The following is a 22,180-nucleotide window of genomic DNA, read 5'->3' as shown; positions in this document are numbered from 1 at the left end:
ACGTGTTGTCGCGCCGACGGTCAGGTCGATCGTCGACTACTGGATGGGTACGGCCGGGTCGGTCGGGACGCCGGTGGGGCGCCAGAGAGACGCATACAATGCGCTCACAATGCTAGACTCTGGTGGGCACGTCAGGGGTGTTCGATACGGCCCTGACATTGGCAATCAAGCTGACCAGAGGTTTTCATTGCGGGGCGACAGTGAACACTGAGACGAAGGCAAGCTGTGGACTGACTTGCATCGGAGAGGAGCCAGCGAAAGGGAAGAACTTCGGCCGTGGGGGACCAGAGGCAAAGAAACTCGGTCCGTAGGATGACACCGGCAAAGTCGGGGGCCAACTCGAGTGGGCAAGATTCTACCACTTGGCGCCATCGGGAGTGCTCTGCGAGGGGTACAGAGAGATGGATTCATACGCGGCCACAGACTGGCCCCAACTGAATTCGCACGCATGCACAGCACACTTGGTGGTTGTCAGTGAGGCTGACTATGAGGTCAAGATGGCCAGAGCCCTCGAGCTTGTGATGCCAGGAAGACCATCGGTGCACCCGCGACATGAGATGAGCCTGACATACTGGTTGAGTGGGAATGCCCTACTCCAGGCCGGGGTCACGTGTCCTTCGGGCTCGACTGGGCCACTCTCAACGGTCTAGTGACGTCATCAGAGATGACAACCTCGTTGCAAAAACTCGTGCCACTATACACGAACGGAAGGGCCACGAACTCGATTGACAACAAGAGGAAGCTGTACCATGAGGGGTTGAAATGGACTGGGTACAGCGATATGACGAAGGCGGTGGCAACAGATGACGCGGCGAGGCATCTGAAGGATGTCGACGGCTTTCCACTGCCAATGTTTGTGATCAAGGCAGTGATGGGCAAGCTGGGGACGGTGATAAGCAGACCACCAGTCGAGAACTCATTCTTCGACCTTGACGAAGATGAGGACTCGGTGTCGGTTGGAGTCCTTGCAGCTCCGGTGCGCAACTGGGCATTCGCCCCGTGGATGTGCGACACCATCGACCTAGTCGGCATGAAATTTCAGGTGTTCACCAACACACCAACCGGGAAGGAAGAGCGGCAGGTCGAAGTGGGCATGTGGCCATACGCGTGGTGCGATGACATGGCATGCTACGACGCGAATGAGTGCAAGGCAGAGTTGTCACCGCGCATCAGGTTGGCAACAAACGCTGTTTCCGGCAAGTTTTACGCGGAAGGTTTCCTCAGGAGAAACTTCTTCGCATACATCACCAACACAGCACCTGCAGGCAGGCAAGGTGGAGAGCCAATAGAGAGTTTTAGCATAGCGTGCTCCGTCCACTAACGCTACGGCGGCGGCGGGTAGTGGGGTGCGACTGGGGAGAGCAAATTCGTCACGGTGAGGTGGATTAGTTCCGCGCGGCCTGCCTTCGCCATGCCCGCTCTTTCCCTCCGCTGAGGGGCAACCTCCTCCCACTCCCCGCGCGCGCATCCGCAGTCCGGTCCCGCTACCTGCTAACCTTAGCGTAGCGTATGGGAGCCGCTATGCTAAAACTCTCTAATGCTGGAACTGACAAGAACAGACCCTTCAGTTGGGTACTGGCAAAATGATTGATTGTAGGGTTTAACGCGGCGACGCAACACAGGCGATGAGGCGCACCATAGTGGAGGGCTCCGGATTAATTTTGACCACCTGGGGATCTTTATCGTGCGCCGAAATCTCGTACACACGGGCGTTCTTGCTTTTCGCCTCCATCAGAAAAGCGGCCGCCGCGGCCGGGAATCGAACCGGCGACCTTGTGCTCAGCAGCGCGGGTACTGGTAAAAAGCGTGGAGCTTTCTGAAGGGGTGGGTGCCAAAGGTGGTTGAGGACGTGGCACCACATGTCCTTGGCACGACGTGGTGCCACGTGCAGCACGTACAGCCGCGTACAGCACTGCATTTTCCAGTGGGAAAGCGATCTCTTTACCGAAGTTTAGGTAACCTGGTGTCAAGCCCGTTGACCTATTTACGGTAGACCTAGTCGCGAAAGCCAGCTCAGGCAAACGCGCGTCCCAGTCCTTATGCTCCTTCGTTGTCACAACCAGCATGCCCTTCAGGTTCTGGTTCACCCTTTCAGTGGTGTTGCTCTGAGCATGATGGGGACTCGTTTTCCAGTGCCGAATTTGCAATTCTTGACAACAGTCCGAAAAGACTTTGCTTGTGAAATACGAAGCATCGCAGCGATTAGGTTGGACAGGAAGCCGAAACGAGTCAATGTCTCCAACACCTTATCTACAATCGATGTCTCCAACACCTTATCTATGATCCGCTCTGACGCTAGCCTTCTAAGGGGAAACAACTCCACCCACTTTAAAAAGTGGTCCGTTATAACCAGAATGAACTGGTTTCCTCGCGCGAATCTTGAGGGGTTCCATTAAGTCACACACTACAATCTACCAAGGGTAGCTGCTTTCCACCGGCTTCATGAAACCCCCACGCTTCCCAGCGCGCGGCTTCGCTACCTGAGAAAGAGGGCAAGCGCGGGAATAGCTCATTACGTCTCTCCTCATGCCTGGCCAGGTCGCAACACGGCATAACTTGTCGTAAGTCTTACTGCTGCTCCCATGTCCTGCCAGCGCTGAGTCATGAAAGTACAGCATGAACCGTTTCCGCAACTTCCTTGGAACCACCACTCGAAAGAGGGATGAAACCGCTTCTTTGTCGTCCAGTTGGGGAATGTAGCGAAGTAATAAGCCATCATCGCCCAGCAGATACGCGTCAAACCCCTCGCGTTACCGGTGCCAGCTATGCCGCTCGCTAGCCTTTTCAGCACCCGCTGGCATTGACCATCTGCTTTCTAAACATCAATGAGCTCTTCCTTACTACCTCCTCCCACATGTACAGATTCCTTCCTTCCTCCGTTCTCGAGTGGCGAGAAATTGCCGCTGCGAGATGCCGCTTCTCTTTCTCTTTGTGGCCGGCCCCGAAGGAGGCGCGCTTCTGCCGCCTCCTTTGAGGCTGTTCACCGTGCGTGCCCCCATCTCCAGCAACGCGTGCGACAAAGCATCGGCTACCTTGTTGGTGCAACCTCAGCGGTACTCGATTGTGTACGCGTAACGTTGCAATGTCAGCACCCACCTCGCAAGCCTGCCTGCGGGGTTTTTAAGCCCCTTCAGCCATGTCAGTGACCGGTTATCTGTCTGCACAGTGAAAACCGCTCCCTCTAGGTACATGTCGAACATCGACAATGCGAACATGATAGCCAAGCACTCTTTTTGGGTTACAGAGTAATTCTGCTCCGCCAGTGTGAGCGTGCGGCCCGCGAAAGCAATAGGCCGTAGCTCGTTCTCGTGTTCCTGCAACAAAACAGCTCCCACACCATAGTCACTAGCGTCTGTCTGCAAAACAAACGGTTTGTTCAGGTCTGGAAGGCACAAACTAGCAGTTTCCGTTATTGCGCAAGCCAAAGAAATGAAGGAATCCTCTTGTTCCTTTTCCCAGATCCACTTTACATTCTTAAAGCCGACCTCCATGCAGGGAAATGTAGATGAAAAGGCGGCGAACGTCGCCCGGCGGCGACTGCTCCGCCGCCGGCGTCGAAAATACGGCTGCTCGCCGGCGATCTACGTGAGCTAAATGTCGAACGTGCGGCGGCGAATGCGACCAGAACCGGCAAACAGCATTTCGAAGCCGCAGCCAATCACAGCCTTGTACTTCTTGTCTGCGCAGAGCGCCTGCGCACGCGGCAGCCAAAGAGCAGGCGCCCCTTTCGTGCCTTTTCTGGGTACAGTTGTATCTCTTGAACAGTAAACATGGAGAGGAGACAGTTGCGACTTGAATACAATGACAAGTTAATTGCAGCTGTACATTGTCGTCCCATGCTATGGGACTGCAATGACGCCTCCTACAACGACTTCCGCCGAAAACTGCTTGTGCGGGCCGAAGTGGAACAAGAGATCGGCCCCGACCCTGACTGCAAGTGACAATTTCTTTCTTCCCAGTCAACACCGTGCAGTACTGCAGAGCCTGCACGATCAATTCGAAATGTTTACGCTCGGGAAAGCTTAACAGGCGGCCAGTGAACCACCAAAAACGTCTAGAATGTCGCGAACAATTTGAAGGTGATCGCGCAGGTGGCAAAGAAACAAGCAGCAGCGCTATGTTACGGGTTCCATCATGCTTGTATCATACAAGATACTTTGAGGGGAAGAAGGCAGTGCTATACTCATCTCCACAGTTGGGAAATCGGCCGCTATGCAGCTTGAAAGGCCCGTTGATCGATGCTCCCGTGGGCACCTTCAAATTCATCATGACTGTACATGTGCATCAGTGATGTCCCATCATGAATGTGTGAGGAGCCCTTTCTGAGCTTGCATGATTGATGTGGTAACCAAGGGTTCATGTTACGTACAGCATAAATTGAAAAAAAAAAAAAAAAAAAAGGAAGTTTTGATCTACGGCAGTTTTTTCGGATAAGTGTTATTCTTGGGCGCCTGACTCTCCGCACAGCTCGCGTGCCGTGCAAAAATGCCTACTCGCAGACCACGCTATGCGAAGCGAGATTCAAGCTTAATAAAGCTTTTCCACTTTTTTTTTTTTTTTGATTGAGCGAGAATTTTTAATCTGCCTCAAAACCTCAGCTTCCTCCGTTTTGCCTCAGCTTCCTCCGTTTTGGGCAGACTCACCTGAGGTGTGGTTTGCACAAGTCGAGGCTGTTTCCCCAGACATGCGTCACCCAGGACCCCTACTGTCTCTCTCTCTCTCGAAGGGCCCTTTCAAGCATGCTTTATCTCGTCGCAGCTGTGCGTTCCCGTGCCTGGACCGCGCCACCAGTATCTGTTGTCACCTGTGATTATTTCAGCTTAGGCTGTCCATGACTGTGCATGTCTCTGTGAAGATACAGACATTAGGCAAAGCCGACACCTAACGAGGACATCACCATTTAAGATGGTCACCGGCTGAACTCAAAGCGCATGCCTGTGAACATATGGACATTAACAGCATGGATGCAATGAGGTGCATCACCACAAGCATAACATGGAAATTCACTCAACCTCAAGTGATAATTGTTTGAGGAAGATACTTGACCTTGAGCGTCACCTCAAGAAGGATACTGCAGATGTAAACAACGAATCCTCGACTCTCTACTACACATCATTTTAAGGCATGCTGGGCTGAAGAGATGTGGAAAAATGGTACATTAGAATTTACAAGCAATTGCTTGTTCAGAACACGCATTGCATAATACTTCCAACTTACAGAAAGCCCTGAAATGAATGAGTTCATAAAACATGACTGTGTTGTGCAGAAATAATTTTTCAATGTTCTTGAGCACATATCCGTCTTAGACAGGTCCGAAATGGCAAGCACCCTAGCTCACTTCCTCTCCCCACATGCTCACAAAAACATCAGAAGGAGCAGGGCTCGACTATACGAAGAGCCCATCTGGGGACAAGGTCTGCTTACCTAGGGCACCACTATACACCTCGAGCGCTGCCTGTAGGGGCGCCACTGAAATCGCCCTAGCGGACTATTTCGACAGTAGCCACAGGAGGTTCCGGCCTGCTCCCCACTGTCACCGCTGCTTTTGGGTCACGCTCACGAGTGACATTTACTATTTGCATGCGTTGGAAATGCATATTTATGTCGTGCAGTCATTCTGCTGGCAAATGCGGTGTATTTAGGAGAGTGTACACGTTTCTGACGCGGACTTGGTGTGGTACATTCGGTCTGTATAAATGCCAGGTGTGTGTCGCAGGCCGGCGTCGTGAAGCTGGCATATGCGTGGAGCTGATTGCCATTCCACTGCTCTGAAATTTACTAGGAGTGTCTCCGTAAGCCGCGTTTCCTCGGATGGTGGTGCTATGGCTAATATGCTCCGGTGTAAATCGGTTTTGCGCGCCTACATAATCTAGCGGAGCACTCATACTACCTGACAGCACACTAGCTAGCGTATTTACTCGTATAACAGGCTCACACACATAATAGGCGCAACCCCAGTTTGGTCGCGAAAAATCTGAGTTTTTTATCTCCGCACATAATAGGCGCACATCGAACTTCGCACTATGGTCAGCACCATATTTACACCATTGCAAGCCGAGGCAGAAATGAAACACAATTTTCGTGAAGCACAAGGAACAACTATACAAGTGGCACACAGATAAAGTGACCTAAAGCATGAACCGCAGAGCATTTTTGCACGTGGCAGCTTCTGCCTCGCTCAGAACATGGCCGCTTGAATGCGCGCACGAGGTGCTCAGGAAATGACTGGAAAATGACTTGCGACAACGCACGGCAGTGGCACAAGTCTGATGATTTGTGCCAATGGGGAGGCGCAGTCTCCATGGCGGCAGTTTGAAAATGGTCGGGACCCAGATACTTAGGCTTTTGCTACATGCGGTTCACACTTAACGTGCCCGTAGAAAATAAAAAAAACGATTCAAAGAGCAAAAAATAGTTCAATCAACTATCGACACAAGCAACAGTGCCATTGCCATCAATAAACACCAAATCTCGCCATTTCGCAAGCGGCATGCAGTTGGTGTGGCCGTGTTGTGGCGTGTTCTACAATGGGGAAGTATGTGAGCTACACGGCTGGATTCAAACTGAAAGCTGTGCAGTATGCCGTCAAGCACAGAAACCGTGCTGCCAGCAGACATTTCGGGGTCGGAGAAACAAGCATTCACTACTGGCGAGGTCAGCAGGAGAAACTTCGGGCCACCAACAACTCATGACGGCCTTTCCGCGGTGCAAAGTCCGGAATGTATCCGCAAGTGGAGGAGCAACTAGTTCAGGTCATACGGGCCTTTGTCATGACGGATGCACAGTGTCCCTTGACATAGCGCAGACTGAGGCACGCAGAATTGCCCGAGCGCAAGGCATCGAAGCGAAGCATTTTAAGGGGAGATGCGGGTCGAAAAATCGATTTTTTTCGGAAATTTTCATTTTTCTGTTTTCACTTGTTTTATCATGATTAGTTCCTCTACCATCTATAAAATAAAAATCAAAGCCTAATTCAAACTGGAAATTAGTTCAAACAGCATTTAAAGAGCCCATGGTGGCAGTTAAAAGACCGAAAGTACGCTCTATTCAAGCGCCGCGCGCCCGAGACAGCGCATCCGCACGCCATCGCGGGCAGCGCGAGGAGATAGGCCAAGCCGTGTTCTCCCAATGACCTTGGTTGCCCGGGCTGCTGCAGAGCAGAAAATAATAAAGAAAAGGATGTTTCTGCTGCTTTTTTCGTGCCGTGCGGCGGGCTTTTAGTCACGTGGTACGAATCGGGGATCGCCATTGGCTGCTCCGCGTTGGCGTGTGGTGAAGCCTACTTGCTGGCTCCATGTCACTTCGAACTGCCCAGCTAAGAAACAGTCGTTGTGCGTTATAACCTGCATTATGACTGGGAAAGTGGCTAACAGAGCCATTCATCGTCCCTCGAAGTACCGCTCTGTGCACAAATTTAAGGGACGCCGGCGCAAATCGACGCCGAAGACTCGCCGAACGGCAAGTGCACCCGCGGCCGCGAGGCCTAGCAACGGCGACGCCGACAACTTGTGCGACTTCGACGCTGCGTTGGAGTACGTGAGTGCCTCCGAAAAGAAGATTGGACTCTTTCAGAATGAAGAAAGAGCACGCGAAGGGGATTCGTACGTTATTGCTGACATTACAGCACTGAACTTGCTGGTGAGCGGCGCGGTTTGCCCGACGTGTCGGCGATCGGAAGTTCGAGTTCGCGAACCGGCTGAGAAGCGCAAAGGACTCGCGTCGTATCTAGAGCTCCGATGTGAAAACACTGCGTGCTCAGAAAGTGTTCTTTCCGCGTCGTACACGTCACGGCGAGTTGCGTCGGACGGAAATGCAAGCACAAGTGCGGAGAACAGACCGAGCGCAAGCAGAGCGTATGACGGCGGGAGCTCGCGTGAGTCTTTCGCCATAAACGTGAAAGCTGTTGTGGCAGCACGCTCTGTGGGGATGGGCTATGACCAGCTGGTCCGCTTTTCTGCGATAGCTGGGCTGCCGAAGCCCATGCATCATAAGTCATTTGCTGCGATCAGTAGGAAGGTGCACGGCGCAGCAATGAGTGCCGTCTCAAAAAATCTTGAGACATCTAGGCAGCTCACGAGAAGTGAAGTCGGGGAGGACAACGTTGCCGTGATGTACGATGGTACGTGGCAGAAACGGGGCCACAAGAGCCACAATGGTATTGGCACGGTTGTGTCGCTTGACACTGGGCTTTGCTTGGACTTTGAAGTCCTGTCAAACTTCTGTCTAGCCTGCAGTCGGCACAAGGTCCTTCCAGATGAGGAAGAGGAAGTTTGGCAAGCTTTCCATGCTCCTGTGTGTGAGAGAAATGTTGACTGCTCGGCGCATGCAATGGAAGCAGAAGCAGCATTGCAGATATGGCAGAGGAGCCAGGAATATGCTACGCCATTGCTTTTTGGGGTGTTCCTCAGTGATGGCGACTCGAAAGCCTATAATGCAGTTGTAGATGCCGATGTGTACGATGGTGCTGTTCAGATAATGAAGGAAGATTGTACCAATCATGTGGCAAAGCGCCTTGGCACCAACATACGCAAGGTGAAGGAGCCGCTGCCTAGAGGTGAAAAACTGAAGGATCCTGTGATCCACAAGTTACAAACCTATTACCAAGTTGCCATCACAAGCAACAGGGGCAGCGTTCAAGGCATGCACCAGGCCATTTGGGCTTCCTATTTTCATTCTTGTTCTACCGATGGTGCGAGCAGTCACAAGTACTGCCCAGCAGGCGCAACATCCTGGTGCAAGCACAGGCGTGCTGAAGCCTTGGGTGAACCGGCACCTGCCCACACACCACTGCTCACCAAGGCACAGGGGAAGGCAGTCCTGCCTATCTACAAGAGGTTGACTGACAAGGAGCTGCTCACACGCTGTGTTCAGGGCAAAACACAAAACGCAGCTGAGTCATTGAACAGTAAGATATGGCTCCTCTGCCCGAAGACACGATTTGCCTCCCGGTTTGTTGTGGAGATGGCCGCTGCCTTGGCAGTTTTGTGGTTCAATCAAGGGCACTCCAGCTTTGAACGTGTCCTGGAGGAGCTGGGCGTGCTTCCAACTGAAGATCTGGTTGTGCTTGGCGCTTCGCAAGACAACACACGGCAGAAAAAAATGTCTACCAAACAGACTGCGGAAGCGAGGGCACATCGGCGTACGATGAAGAAGAAGTCTCGAGACGCGGAGTCTGCTCGGAAGAGCTGCGAGGGACAAACCTATGGAGCAGGCTGCTTCTAGTTGCACTGGCTGCTGGGTGGACATTTGGTTGCATTTATGTGCAAGTTTTATCACAGCTTGGGCACTGCTTTGTAAATAAACTTTCAATTTTACTTTCAAATGCGTTTTTCTCAGAACGTAATTTTTAGGAACTTTTTGAGTTTGCCCCCCTTGTTTTTGGCACTTCTAATGCTCGTATCTGAATGAAATTTTGCCCACATATTCTCTAAAGCATGAGGAGTGCCGTTATCTATATGAAACTTTGATACCACTTACTTTTTTATTACAAAAAAATAATTAACTCATACTGACCTTCTTACAATTTAGACTTCCTAGATTTAAATTTTTTACCTATTTTATCGTGCTTTATATGTACATTGAAGTTAGTTTTCGGCATTCTACTGGGTATGAGGAATACTATGAGCCATCAGTGAACTAAATGCACGGAAGTTTAGTTGGAGAAAAAGTGGGGGCAAAAATGCTTATATTTTACGCATTGTCATGATGCAACATAAGAACTATGCAACTCACAACAAAAGTAATTACATATTTGAAATCTGCACAAAAAACTATGTCAGCAGCCTGAATTTCATTCTTCTACCGTGAATATTAAAAAAAAAGTGTCTTCGAGTAGCATCTCCCCTTAAGGCAAGCTCTGGATGGACAGCGCGCTTCATGCGACGCCATGGACTCACCCTGAGGAGGCGCACCACGTTGTGCCAGCGCTTGCCCTTGGCCTACGAGGACAAGGTGCTGGAGTTTCACGTTTTGTTATACGGCTCCGGCAAGAAAAGAACTTCATTTTGTCGCAGATTGGGAATGCAGATCAGACCTCCTTGTGTCTCGACATGCCGAGAAACACGACTGTTAAGGAGAAGAGAGGAGCAAAAAGCGTGCTTAGGACATCTTGCCCGGAAAAGCAAAGTTGTACTGCAGGGTTCATACAGGCATCAAAAGCAAATATTCAAGGACTTTCAAGGACCAGAAAACACATTTTCAAGGTTCCCATCTTATGTTTTATGTCCATCTTATGTTTTATCTGGGATTATTTATAACTTTTTCAACACAACGCAAAATTTTGATATTGCCTAATAACGAAGAACATTAATGTACATTTAGATAGGCACTATGGGATGAATGCTCCCCCAGCTTTATTTTTTATTTCATAGTTTATATTTAGAGGGGTTTTTTTTCTTGGTGTTTCGCTGAGGCTGTTTGATTTCAAAACTTAGTTAATGTTGCCTGCATCTCCTGCTTTGTCAGCAAGAGTATCAGCTGAAATTAACTCAGCAAGTGTTGCTGCAAGGCAGGATGAACTATGTACACGTCCACCATTTGCACGTAAAAGCAAACGCAGATGGAGCATATGAGGCACAGCAAACATGCAATGAAAGGCCGTCCACAGACTAGATGGAACATGCAAGATAGAGAACAGGAGCCGGCTTTCACGGGACGGTATCGTGACATGAATTCTATTGAGGAGTGCTGCTCCCAATGTTGCCTCGTAATAATGAGAATCCACAACTCGTAATTTCACACACTACACTGATACTTGATTGTTACAGTGTTTCTTTACATATTTAACACCTAAAAATCATGACAAACAGTTTAAATTTTTGTGAAAAGATAGGGCCACTGGTTTTCTCCAGAAAAATCAAGGGTTTTCAAGGACCCTTTAAAAATTCCAGGACTTTCAAGGCCTTGAAATTTACACTTCTAAATTCAAGGCTTTTCAAGGTTTTCAAGGACCTGTGCGAACCTTGTACTGTCATGTTGGCAGTGACTGCGGATGGGTGCAAACTGCCGCCTTATGTCATCTTTAAGAGGAAGACGCTTCCAAAGGGAAATTTCCCTTGAGACATCTACGTCAGGGTCCAAGAGAAAGGCTGGATGTCCACAGAGTTGATGGTGCATTGGATCAAAAGTCTGGGGCTGGCGACCAGGCAGCCTGTTGTATCCGGCCAGGCTCGTTTTAAACAGTTTTCGCGAGCGGCACCTTGTTGAAGCTGTACAAGAGAAGTTGAAGGAGCTGCGCACGGATATTGCCGTCATTCCGGGAGGCCTCACTTCGGTACTCCAACCTTTGGACGTGTCCATAAATAAGCCTTTTAAAGACAACGTTCGCAGGCTATACACTAACTGGGTGGCTGGAGGACAGCATCAGCTAACTCCAGGTGGCAAAATTAAGGGCCACCCGTGGAGATGTTGTGCGAATGGATCGTGGAAGCCTGGCGAGAGATCAACGATGACGTCGTCGGGAAAACTTTCACGACGATGGTGATTAACACACTGGATGCGAGTGAAGACGACATGTTGTGGAGTTCGGACAAAGAAGACGAGTCAGCACTCGGCGGTGATGAGTGCGTTCTCACCGACTCCGACTCGGACTCCGAATAGGGCAAGGAGAGGAGCGTCCATGACGTGTAAATAAATTTCGCGTGTGTGTGCAGTCGACATCTGTCGCATGATCATTAAAAGGTAAGTAGGCAGCTTTTAGTTTTACCTCCACACTGGATATATTGAAGCACGAGAACGCGAGTAGAAAATTTTTCAGCAATTTTACCCTGCGTAACAGGCGCACCCCGAACTTTTGAGCCAGATTTTCGGAGAAAAAAAAAGTGGGCCTATCATGCAAGTAAATACGGTATCTTTGCCAATATGATACCGCAGATATATATCGCTACTCTGGACAAGCCTATTCAAGAAATGTAATGCTGGGTCGTCTTGTCACGAGGGGAGCGCTCAAAAACACTCATATATACTCCGCGAGCAGCGCGGAGATGGGCTCATAGAGTAATCTGTGTCCGCCACTAAACGCTTTTTTGAAACATCATCATATGACACAGGGAGCCTGCAGAATCTAGCGCAAATATAAATCAGAGGGCATTATCAGATACGTTGCTCTTCCAACGACACCTTTTAACGCTTGTATTCTTAAAAAAAAAATGCATCTGCCGAATGATCAGCTGTTTGCTAAGTCAGAAAACAAAAGTAAATTTCATGAACGCTTAGCTTGTGTGGAAATACTAGAACGTTCGTTTCTTTATTTCCCTCCGCATTTGTACACAGCGATAATTGAAGTGTCCCCCTCACCCCATGTTTTGCGAAATAGAAGTGCATATTACATTTAGTTGGTCACGTGAGCCCATCCAGACAAATGTCTCTAGCATTTCCGAAGCTGCACTGGTTTTTTCATTCCCGTATGAGCTATTCTGTTTCTTCTGGACATTTATTTTTCCATGGTTTATTTTTCCTTGGTTCTTGCTGTAAGGTGTGAGGGGACACGCATTTAACGACAGGCGGCCTTGGAAAATACTTAAAATTTTTGCGTGGCTTACATTCCCATAAAAGTCATGTTATTGCCAGGTATTGGGTAATTAAATTTCCTGAATCATATTTTTCTGCGATGTATAGTTTCAAGACAAAGCCACATTCCTTGTCCACACGGCGAAAAGAAACACTTCTCACTGCCCCAGTATCAGGTCCAAACGGACCGACAATAGAATTCACTTGTGCTGACGTACTTGGAGGGGCAGTGGTGATATGCTGCTGCCGTCACCGACACCAATAAGAGCAGCCAAGAAGCGCACCGAACCGTGTCCCCGGATAGATCTTGTTGGCGTTCGAGCACTCTACCAAGACACAGCAGTTTCTTGAAGTGCCCTGAACGTACTATTTGCTTACAGACATCACCACAGCAAGTTGTTGATGCCGAGGAAAGGCAAAAAGAAGTGAAAGAGAACCAAAACACTGCATGAACCCCTATCAGCCATGCAACACTTCTCCTGCAAGCGCCGCAGAGAAGCGGTGGCTGGTGGCGCAGCGATAGCGAAGCTCAAAGCGTACACACTAATGACAGCTCGAATGTTCCTTTAGCTTGACGATGACACATTCTGCCATACCTTGTACGGAAGTTTGCACAGTGCCCCAAGCACACCACACAGCAGAGTGTATTCAGGCCTGGAGAAAGGAGCAGTTCCCCTGCCCTGGTGCTGATTTTCCAACACGAACATCCAAAAGGGTACAGCCACGATATTCTTTCCCGAGAACATCCTTTGACACCCGTCCTTGGCCTGCACAAAACAAATGCTTAGCAGCTGATGTCGTGACAATGGGTGCAGCAATATAAAATCAAGACCAAACAAGCCATGTTTTCCATAAAAGTTTAAAATATCTTAAACACTTTCACGTATCATCAACACTCTATCATTACAATACCTATGACAGTAAAAGCAGTGTGTACACCAAAATAAAATGTACTCTTTGGGTGAAGTAATGGACAATGCACTTACAAGGCATAATCTGACCGATAAAAGGCACACAGAAGAGTTTGTAAACACTGACGAATTAACTCACCAGATATAAATCTAGCATGTGCAGACTCTGTTCAGAGCTTTTTTTTTTTGCTAATTACATTGTGTCTAACAAGAAAAGCTTGCAAAAAAATTGCTACTTCCCGATCCTTCTCCCTGGCTATTTGCCGACATCCATTCGCTAGTCTGCAGCGCTAACTTTTAGTGACTGCTAGCTTGTTTAAGGGGGCCATGATGACGAAATACCAGTTAGTCTAATTTCGAATATTTATAGTGCCCAGAGGGCTTACCTGGCAGCAAACAATGCTTTATTCACTGAAAAATTGTTCAATTCAAGCTAAAATTGTGATTACCGCACCAAATCGTGTTTGGTGATGTAGTAGTCTGCGATGACGTAACAACACATCTTCAAGCGAACAATAGTGCTGCATTATGCTCTGCAACGGCCTGCGGAGCCTACCGTAGCGTCAGTTCTCCCAGATGGCGCTACCATACTGCGCCTGACCTCTGTTTGCCTTTGCTTTGTTTTTGACCGTATTTGCACCTGGCTTGTTTTTGTTACGATAATAAGTAATCGCGTCGTGAAACATGGGGTATGCTCGACTAACAGGGTCACGTAAGGAAATACCGCTTAAGCCAATTGGCCAGTGCTGTGTGAGACAAACCTCAAAGCGCAGTACAGCTACGCAGTTACAACAAACAGCACGTGCGGTACCAACAGCAGTACCCACTGGTTTTTCTATGTTTAGTATACTTTCATAACTTGCGCTGTTTACATCACTTCTCTTGCTGCTAGAAAATAAATATGCATTACATGTAAGCACAAATAGCTCATTCGGCAAGCTTATAAGCCCTGCCTAATTTCTGTTTTCTTTTGCCGGTGCCCGCCAATCGCACGGCTGGGCACATGACGTCATACGCTTTAGTGCGGGAAACGAGCTAGTGGGTCGCGTGGCCATTCCCTTTTTCCTAATTATATGGCTTATTTGAGCAAAGTGTGCATTGGAAGTGGTTCAGTATGATTCTAATGAGGCAACCTTTCAAATGAACGAAACTCATGCTCTGTCTGCATGGCCCCCTTAAGGGGGCCATGAAGAGAAAGTATGTTTGGTTCACTGAAAAGACTGAGTTGTCTCGATAACACAGCTTTTCACAAATAATAAAGATACTAAAGAAAACGTGAAGCTGTGGCGATTCCTCAGCCACTTCTTGGAGATTCCTTTATAATGTCACAGCATCTTGAGCATGCAATTAGCACCCACCGCCAAGAAACATCACCGGCAAATTGCAGTGGGGTGTCTAGTTCTGTCTCATCATATCACTTGAATTGTAAGGTGCACTTAACATGCTGATAATTGTTTTTAGTGTCGGCCCATATTACGTCACTCCTGCCCGTAATACATCAGCGTTTTTCCGGTTAAAAATGTATTTTCTGGCCGGAATGGAGCTGCGTGGTGCACCGAAAGCTAGTTATTTCAAAGGAGACAAAGTTGCATTTTGTCTTCCTGGTTCCTTTAAGCTGTGTACCGGAATACCCAGGAGAGGGGGGAGTTGAACACCCTCCTTCCCGCCCCCCAAAGTATTTCTTAGGCACTGCGCTTTCAGCTACCACTAGCATTCCCCAGAGGCAGAGATAATTAGAAGGATAGCAATGGGGTGGAGTGCATTCGGCAGGCTTGCTCAGATAATGAATGGCAGCCTACCATTGTCCCTGAAGAAGAAAGTGTATGACAGCTGCATCTTACCGGTGCTCACCTACGGGGCAGAAACTGGGAGCCTCACTAAGAGGGTTCAACTTAAACTGAGGAGACCCAGCGAGCAACGGAACGGAAACTGACAGGTGTAACATTAAGGGACAAGAGAGCGGAGTGGGTATTAGCAGAAGTTAATTATTAGCACAAGAAATATTATCAGACAAAATGTTAGCAGATGTTAAGAAGAAATGGACGTGGGCACGGCATGTAATGCGAAGGCAAAATAACCGTTGGTCATTAAAGGCCAACTTTACTCAAATTTCACCTTGACCAAATTTATTTTTAACTCTTTCAGTAGGCCATCGGACGCCGGTGTCCGATGATTTCAAACGTCCCGCGAAAGCTAAAATCGGCGCCTGGTGGACAACTAACGCCACCTGGCGTATTTATTGACAACTCATTTTTCATTTTCACCATGTTTTGTTGATATTTCGCGTTCAGAGGCCACGCCAAGAGTGAAATTTGAACCCGCAGTAGTGGCGAGTTGTGTGAAAACAGCGTCCCACTGTATTTATAAACAAAACGGGCTTCCTATCTGACTGCGGCTTTATATTGATGTGTAGGTTCTGGACAACGTACGGTAGGGATATTTTGCCAAATGCGCCGCGTCATATCGCGTTATTACCTTCATGATAGCCTGGCACTCGTGTCAGATTACCACTACGGAGCGATGCGCGACACTTCCCTGGATTTTTTTTTTTCTAGTTTTTTTACCACTCAAGTGAGGATTTTGTGTCAGAACACAAAAAAGTGTGCTTGGATGCATGACCGACTTACACTCGAGTGGCTTCGAGGAGTGGCACAGCCGTCAGTTCCGGTAGTTGGAGGGGCCCACAAAAATACAAAACTTGGTGTACAGCGTTGATATATATGTTGAATCATAGCCAAGAAATGTAGCAACAATTTGTATGTCTTAAAATACCTAAAATAATTTTTAGGCTCATTACAATCGCCTATATACGTTACGAGTATACTTTTTTGTGCATTTTTTCTGATTATTTGACTAATAAACTCTAAGTAATTGTACCTTTCACAAAAATGTTGGTATGTGCTTGTAAAAGCAATCTATAAGCTACAATTGTATGCATAGAAATGCTAAATGTGTCCACTAGCTCAAGAGAAAAAAATAGTTTTGTGGAAGCACTCAAAATCGGCCGTATTTCCGCCGTAACGAAAGAGTTAATGCGTAGTAAATACCCCCAAATCAGCTGGGACACGAGTGGTGGCCCTGCGAAAGGCCTCACTTGTCCGTCAGAATCGTTTAAAAAATCCCCGCTGGAGACCACGCTGCACCTGCTGGCGGATCCCGTAAACAGCCATCACGCACGCCTGTGATGTTCCAGCCGACGGGGGCTTCTTCCTCTGGCCAGCCACGCAGCTGGAGAACCGCTTGAGCTCTGCTGCGCACGCTTCAACCATTTGCTGCCCCGTGCGTGCGTAGAGCTCGCACGCAAACTTTCTCCCGAGCTGGTGACCGTCCGGCTGCTCACTGGACTGCAACGCCACTACGATGGCCGCACTCTCCTCGGTTTCAGTTTCAAAATCGCCGATTTTTGCTGGCCGCTTGCGGCGTCCACGCACGTATTTCAGACATTGTATTTTGCATGTTGCTTTCTTTTTAAGCAGACTGTACGAAAATAGGGTTCTCAAGAGGTCAAAATTTTGAGTGCAGTTGGTCACTAAGGATAACAGAGTGGATCCCTAGAGAAGGGCAAGCGTGACAGGGGGCAACAGAAAATTATATGGGCAGATGAGATCAAGAAGTTTGGGGGAACAAATTGGTCGCAGTTAGCATGGGACTGGCATAATTGGAGATCCATGGGAGAGGCCTTCGCCTGCAGTGGGCGTAGATAGGCTGATGATGACCATTCACGATGAGCATTCACAGGCTCCTGCCTTCCAACTCAGCTTTCCCTGCCTTGTTAGTGATCATAACGTTCAGTCTGCAGCAAGAAAGCCCGGGGGCAGCTTTCATGGGGCCAAGCTATAAATGTGAGAAGGGACGTACAGCTGCTGTGCAGTGCACGGAGTTGGCGACAGAGCCACATTTTTTCTCCTGGTCTTTTTTCGAAGTGGGACAGGAGAGAATCCCAGAGATGCACACGTTTCCACTGGCACAGACAGAAAGGGGAAGACATGCTGCTTGATTGAGTACACCCCCCCCCCCCTGCCACGAAGGGGGGGGGGGGGGGGGGAGGAGGGGGAGAACATGAGGACACTGTAGAGGCAAAGAATGGCGGCGTGGCTCGACTGCCGTTACCAACTCTTATACCCTTGTGAAACATGGCTATTTAAGTGGACTTCAGCTAAAATGTCATTCGGGAGCAGCTAATTGGCAAACGCGAATGACTCTTTACAAGGAACGCACTTTAAGCTGAGTGTGTTCCCCAAACACACTGTACCGAAGCCAGCTCGCCAAGCGAGTAATCGTGTGAGCAGAAGTCTGAAAATCGGGAATAATATTTTAAAATCATGAGCGTTTAGATGCCGATTAGTAATGTTAAGAGCTATTCATACAGACATATTGTTGATATACAAAAAAAAAAAAAAAAACGAGCCGCGACGAAAAACAACTCCTCTCAACGACGTGCCAGCACCACCTGGTGGTGTTTTGTTCCATGGCGGCCGTTCTCTGCGGCGTTCCCATAGGTGGTTTCTCGTGGCCCTGTGATTGTGTTCCTGCTTCAGCCTTTTCAGTCATATAGCACACTTTCCGACAATTTCCCCCCAACGATAATGCTGCTTCTATTCACTGCGCAGTGAATGACAGTGGAGATATCAGCGCCACTGTTCAGTTGCCGTCCCAACTCTGCTTTCTGTGCACTTGTGCAAGGCGCCAATTTAGATTTTAAACAATGAAAACAACGATTTGTTTCCGTTGTTTCTCGCGAGATCAAGAGGGGACATTTTAAGTAATTTTGCGCAATTTTTACACCGGATGTCGCCACTGAAATCTAGGCCAACGGCACTTTGTTTTGTCGTTTAGCAGCACACAGCTGGAGTGTAATTCGTGGAGCCTGGGTGCACTCGCCGTAAGTGCACCTAAATAGGCACGTTTGACATGGGTATTACTTGGACGTTGTCCTGGAGTAGCAGCAGTTGCACCCTGTGCCTGACCTATGTATGCAGACGGCGAAAAGAGAGAGAGACTGTGGAAGAATTAGACGAAGGATTTCTACGTCCTGCCTTTGGAACTGAATACTTCCGAGCAGCCTGTGCTTTTCTCAGTTCCTTTCAACCTTTTTGCGCCGCCTTAAATCATCCTTAATCTACCCCAGTTGTAGCAATTTTGGTTACTGGATAAATAAGCAACCGCATTTTGTGACAACAGGGTCTACAGGAAAACACACATTGCTGGAAAAGTTGGTGCACACTTGTAAAATTAGAGCGCAATAGGCACAATTGCCGTGCTTCCGCATCGTGTTCACCATACTCAAACTTGAGGAAGGGCAGAAAACAGCCATGGTACGTCGGTGCTGTCCCAAGTCCTGGCGGGCTCTTCTGTTGATCCCAGAGCCCTCTCACCCTTGTCCAAGGGCAGGCTATCTCTGCGACGTCTTCAGACGAAATTTGAAAAGGACACCTGGTTCACAGGATGCACCTCTTATTCAGATGCCATGAAAACACGTAGTGAATATTTTGAGCGTGCAGTGTCCATTTACTCTCAGGGAAAGGCTGGAACTACTCCACTTCAGCTAATACTACCTAGTGGCATTTTTCGATTTAATAGTGAGCTCAAACGAAGTTCAATGGGACCAGCTTCAAGACACCTCATTACATCGGCAGTCGGCAAAGGAGCACCGACGACGTGACACAAACAAGGTCATAGTATAGCTTCAGTATGTTCCAAGCTGGTACTTCCTACCTCAAAAAAGGATAAAAATGATGGGCTGGACACAAACGGCTGACACCCTACAATCCCAAAAAGCTCTCAACTTTTCAGAAAAGCTACAGCTGCGTGAATCCCGCAGCTTGTATCAAATTTCTTGAGCATAGTTGCCCGCGGTTGGCCCATTCAGAGTCTTTCAATTAAATGTTCTACACAGTTTGCCCATGATTGCACTTTGACGGGTGACTTCAACACTTGGGCTTCTCATGCCACTAGACAACCTCATAGTTTATTCTGCTTCCACTAAAAAATCAAATAATGGATTAAAAGCCTGACGCGGCCGCGAATAGGAGTTCGAGGAGCTCAGTCCAGGGTTCCATCAAGTGCTTCTGCTATTGGCGAGTATCAATGAGGCATTGACCCGTTGCAGCTTCACGGCACCATAATTAGCATTTAATGACAGTTTGGCACAATCTTATCAATGCACAATGAACAAAGCCGCCCTTAACTGTTTTATTCACAATACGACGAACGAAATTACAATTGAAAGAACAGAAGAAACAAAAATTATTAATTGGTCGATCTTTAACAATGCCAGGGCATCCAGTCTCTCACTCGTAAACTTGAGGCTCACACAATGTAAGCCCCTTGCTCCAGCTTCAAAAGTCTGCAACACGATGTCGTCCTTCCTTCCCTCGTACTCTGCACACGATGTCTTCCTCCCTTCCCTCGTACTCTGCAAACAATGTCGTTCTCCCTTCCCTCGTAGTATGTGCACGATGTCTTTCTCGCTTCCCTCGTACTCTATACACAATGTCTTCCTAGCTTCCCTTGTACTCTGTACATGGTCTTTCTCCCTTCCCTCGTACTCTATACACGATGTCTATTTTATTTCCCTCGTAGTCTGTACACGATGTCTGTCTCCCTTCCCTTGTACTCTATACACGATGCCTTTCTCCCTTCCCTTGCACTTTGTGCCCATTGTGCTTAGCCCTTCGACTGCTCCAATGGTCACGTTTGCTAGCTTTAGCGGCAGTGTTGGCTGCATACTTGATTTTAAAAGCACACAAACAGTCGCACGAGTCTCCAGACCCCTTGAGGCAGCAGCAGCCCCCACTTTACGCTTCTATTCGTCTCTGTGGCCGGCATTCCGAAGCTCACCCCCCACCAACTGTACTCTGTCGTTCTCTGCTCCTCTACCGCTCCCTCTTGCTAAATAGGGACAGAAATTAAAGCAGTGCGGCGAAAAGTTGGCCAACACACCCCATCGCTCATGCAATAAAAAGTGGAAACTGGGTGGAAAGAAAAAAACAAAAATACCGGAAACAATTGCCCCATCTTCTTGCAGTGCTAAATATTGTGTTTTGAGGCCTAAAATTTAAAAACGACATTGCATTCAGCTTAGTGACAAGGCTTAAGGTGATGCGTACAAGCATTCACCCACTGACATCACCACGACAGAGAAATCACACACACTTTTTCCCTGTTCTCTGTAGCAATGAAACGTTTTAACACAAAGCAGAATGAACAAGGAAGCACCCCTGTGTAACACATCTATTCACTAGGTCAACAAACATCCTTGCTAATTATTCACTCCACCATTACAAGTCAGTAGGGTTGAAGTTAAGGCGTGTGTGTGTTTCTTCGGAACGACCACCGACAACGCCCACGAGAATAAAATTTGCTCATATCTTCCATTTAAATTCTGCCCCTTTTTTTGGTGTGCTTACTTCTCTGGTGAGCTTCGCAGGTCATCCACCTTCATAGAGTAGAATGGCTCATAACTTTTTTTTTTCTTTGTCCTTCCCAGAGCAAAGCGTTCAAAAGCCACATGCCGAAAGAAACGCTGCGTGACACGACCGAGACAACCAGTGCTGTGAAGCCAGAAATTACTGAACAGCAGTCTATTCATCCTTTACTGCCTGTTGGGATGCGTGCGGAACATTAAACGAATATTGAACCCCGCAGTGTGTGGTAGACATGCGTAGCCACCACCGTCGGCTCTGGATTCTTCGAAAAACAACAGAACATGACAGAAAAGGCAGATATCGGGCACCTCGGCATGCATTGTTGAGATTTTGGTTGCTGCCCCGACATTCGCCGATGTTCCGTAATTCACAAAAGTAAAAACCAACTCACACGGGAGACCGCTGAACCCTACGAGATTTCAAAAAAAAAAAAAAAAAAAGACACGTGTGTCAGCTACCTTTCTGTGCTGTTATTGAAATTGCTCATTCCAACATGTTTTTGAACTTTATCTAGTTATCACACGTAAGCAGCGGCGGCCTTTAGAAATTTAAATGTCTCTATCGCCTCCCACCCTCCCTCCTTTGTAGCAACGAAATTCTGCATGTATTTTTCCGTGCGATAAAGACAGCCCTGCGCCCCGTTTACGCCCAAGATAACCGGTGAGTCTGTCCAGCATCACCCGAAAAATATCCTTGGGGCCTTGCTTTCGTTTTCTTTCAATGCGCCTGTGAGGAGACTTTTCCTTCTCGCGAGACACAGCACGACAATTTCCGCCATTTTCGTAGATACTGGAAGTACGCACCTCTCAGTCCAACACGTCGACCAGGCGCCGCTGACAAGCGACGGCAAAGGCCCCAGGCATATCCTTCTTTATCATAAATATGCCGCAGGCAAAATATTTTATCTGTCATTCCGAACCACGGTAACGCGACTGCAGAGTAGCACAGTGATGCAGGAATGCAAAGCTGCACGTTGAGTCGGCGTGCGCAGGGCAACAAATCGAAGAGGATTGTGGGAAGCCCAGGCCATATAGCCTACTGTATACAGTTGTGCCAGCCCTATCACACCAAAACAAGCCACCGTTCACAGTGAGGGCGCTAAGTTCTTAGGTTGTTTTGATGGCAATGTCGATGCTTCGTCCTTCTTCAAGCTTACGTCCCCTGAAAGGCGTTTGTCTGCTGCGCGCATGCAAAAGTCCCCAAAGGGTCGAGTTTGGTGTCTATGAGGAGTCATAACGCCACTGCAGAATTTCCAAGAGGCGTTTAGGGTTCTCTTTTGGCCGGAACGATTGTTCTCTTGGGTTTTTTGTTGAAGTTTCAGAACAGAACCCGCAT

At 48.3% G+C, this 22,180-nt stretch overlaps 1 protein-coding gene and 1 long non-coding RNA gene across 7 annotated transcripts in view; one reads left to right on the top strand and one right to left on the bottom strand.

Annotated features, from left to right (window-relative positions):
* Positions 1 to 21,885, bottom strand: part of LOC144168922 (uncharacterized) — a 71,428-nt gene extending 49,543 nt beyond the window's left edge. For 2 of the 6 annotated variants that reach the window (XR_013322297.1, XR_013322298.1), the window contains exons 1-3: positions 21,649 to 21,877; positions 13,104 to 13,274; positions 9,897 to 10,065 (exon numbers count right to left, since the gene is read on the bottom strand). This is a non-coding gene — a long non-coding RNA (uncharacterized LOC144168922). Of the gene's footprint in view, positions 1 to 9,896; positions 10,066 to 13,103; positions 13,275 to 21,648 lie in introns of all 6 variants that reach the window. The other 4 variants (XR_013322296.1, XR_013322295.1, XR_013322293.1 and 1 more) reach the window with 4 other exon arrangements.
* On the top strand, positions 6,846 to 9,890 carry LOC144168921 (uncharacterized). The gene has a single exon (XM_077697918.1). It carries the CDS (start codon positions 7,351 to 7,353, stop codon positions 9,220 to 9,222), a length of 1,872 nt encoding a protein of 623 aa, XP_077554044.1. The 5' UTR covers positions 6,846 to 7,350; the 3' UTR covers positions 9,223 to 9,890.
* Positions 21,886 to 22,180: the final 295 nt, after the last annotated feature.

Source organism: Haemaphysalis longicornis, unplaced genomic scaffold (genome assembly GCF_048455015.1).
Source record: "Haemaphysalis longicornis isolate Haplotype H1 unplaced genomic scaffold, Haemaphysalis longicornis Haplotype H1 scaffold_2, whole genome shotgun sequence".
Taxonomy (NCBI): domain Eukaryota; kingdom Metazoa; phylum Arthropoda; class Arachnida; order Ixodida; family Ixodidae; genus Haemaphysalis; species Haemaphysalis longicornis.
This window is presented reverse-complemented; position numbering and strand designations above follow the sequence as displayed.

Excerpts from the sequence above, each read along its gene's own strand:
- LOC144168921 (XM_077697918.1), top strand. The coding sequence starts at position 7,351 with ATGACTGGGAAAGTGGCTAACAGAGCCATTCATCGTCCCTCGAAGTAC.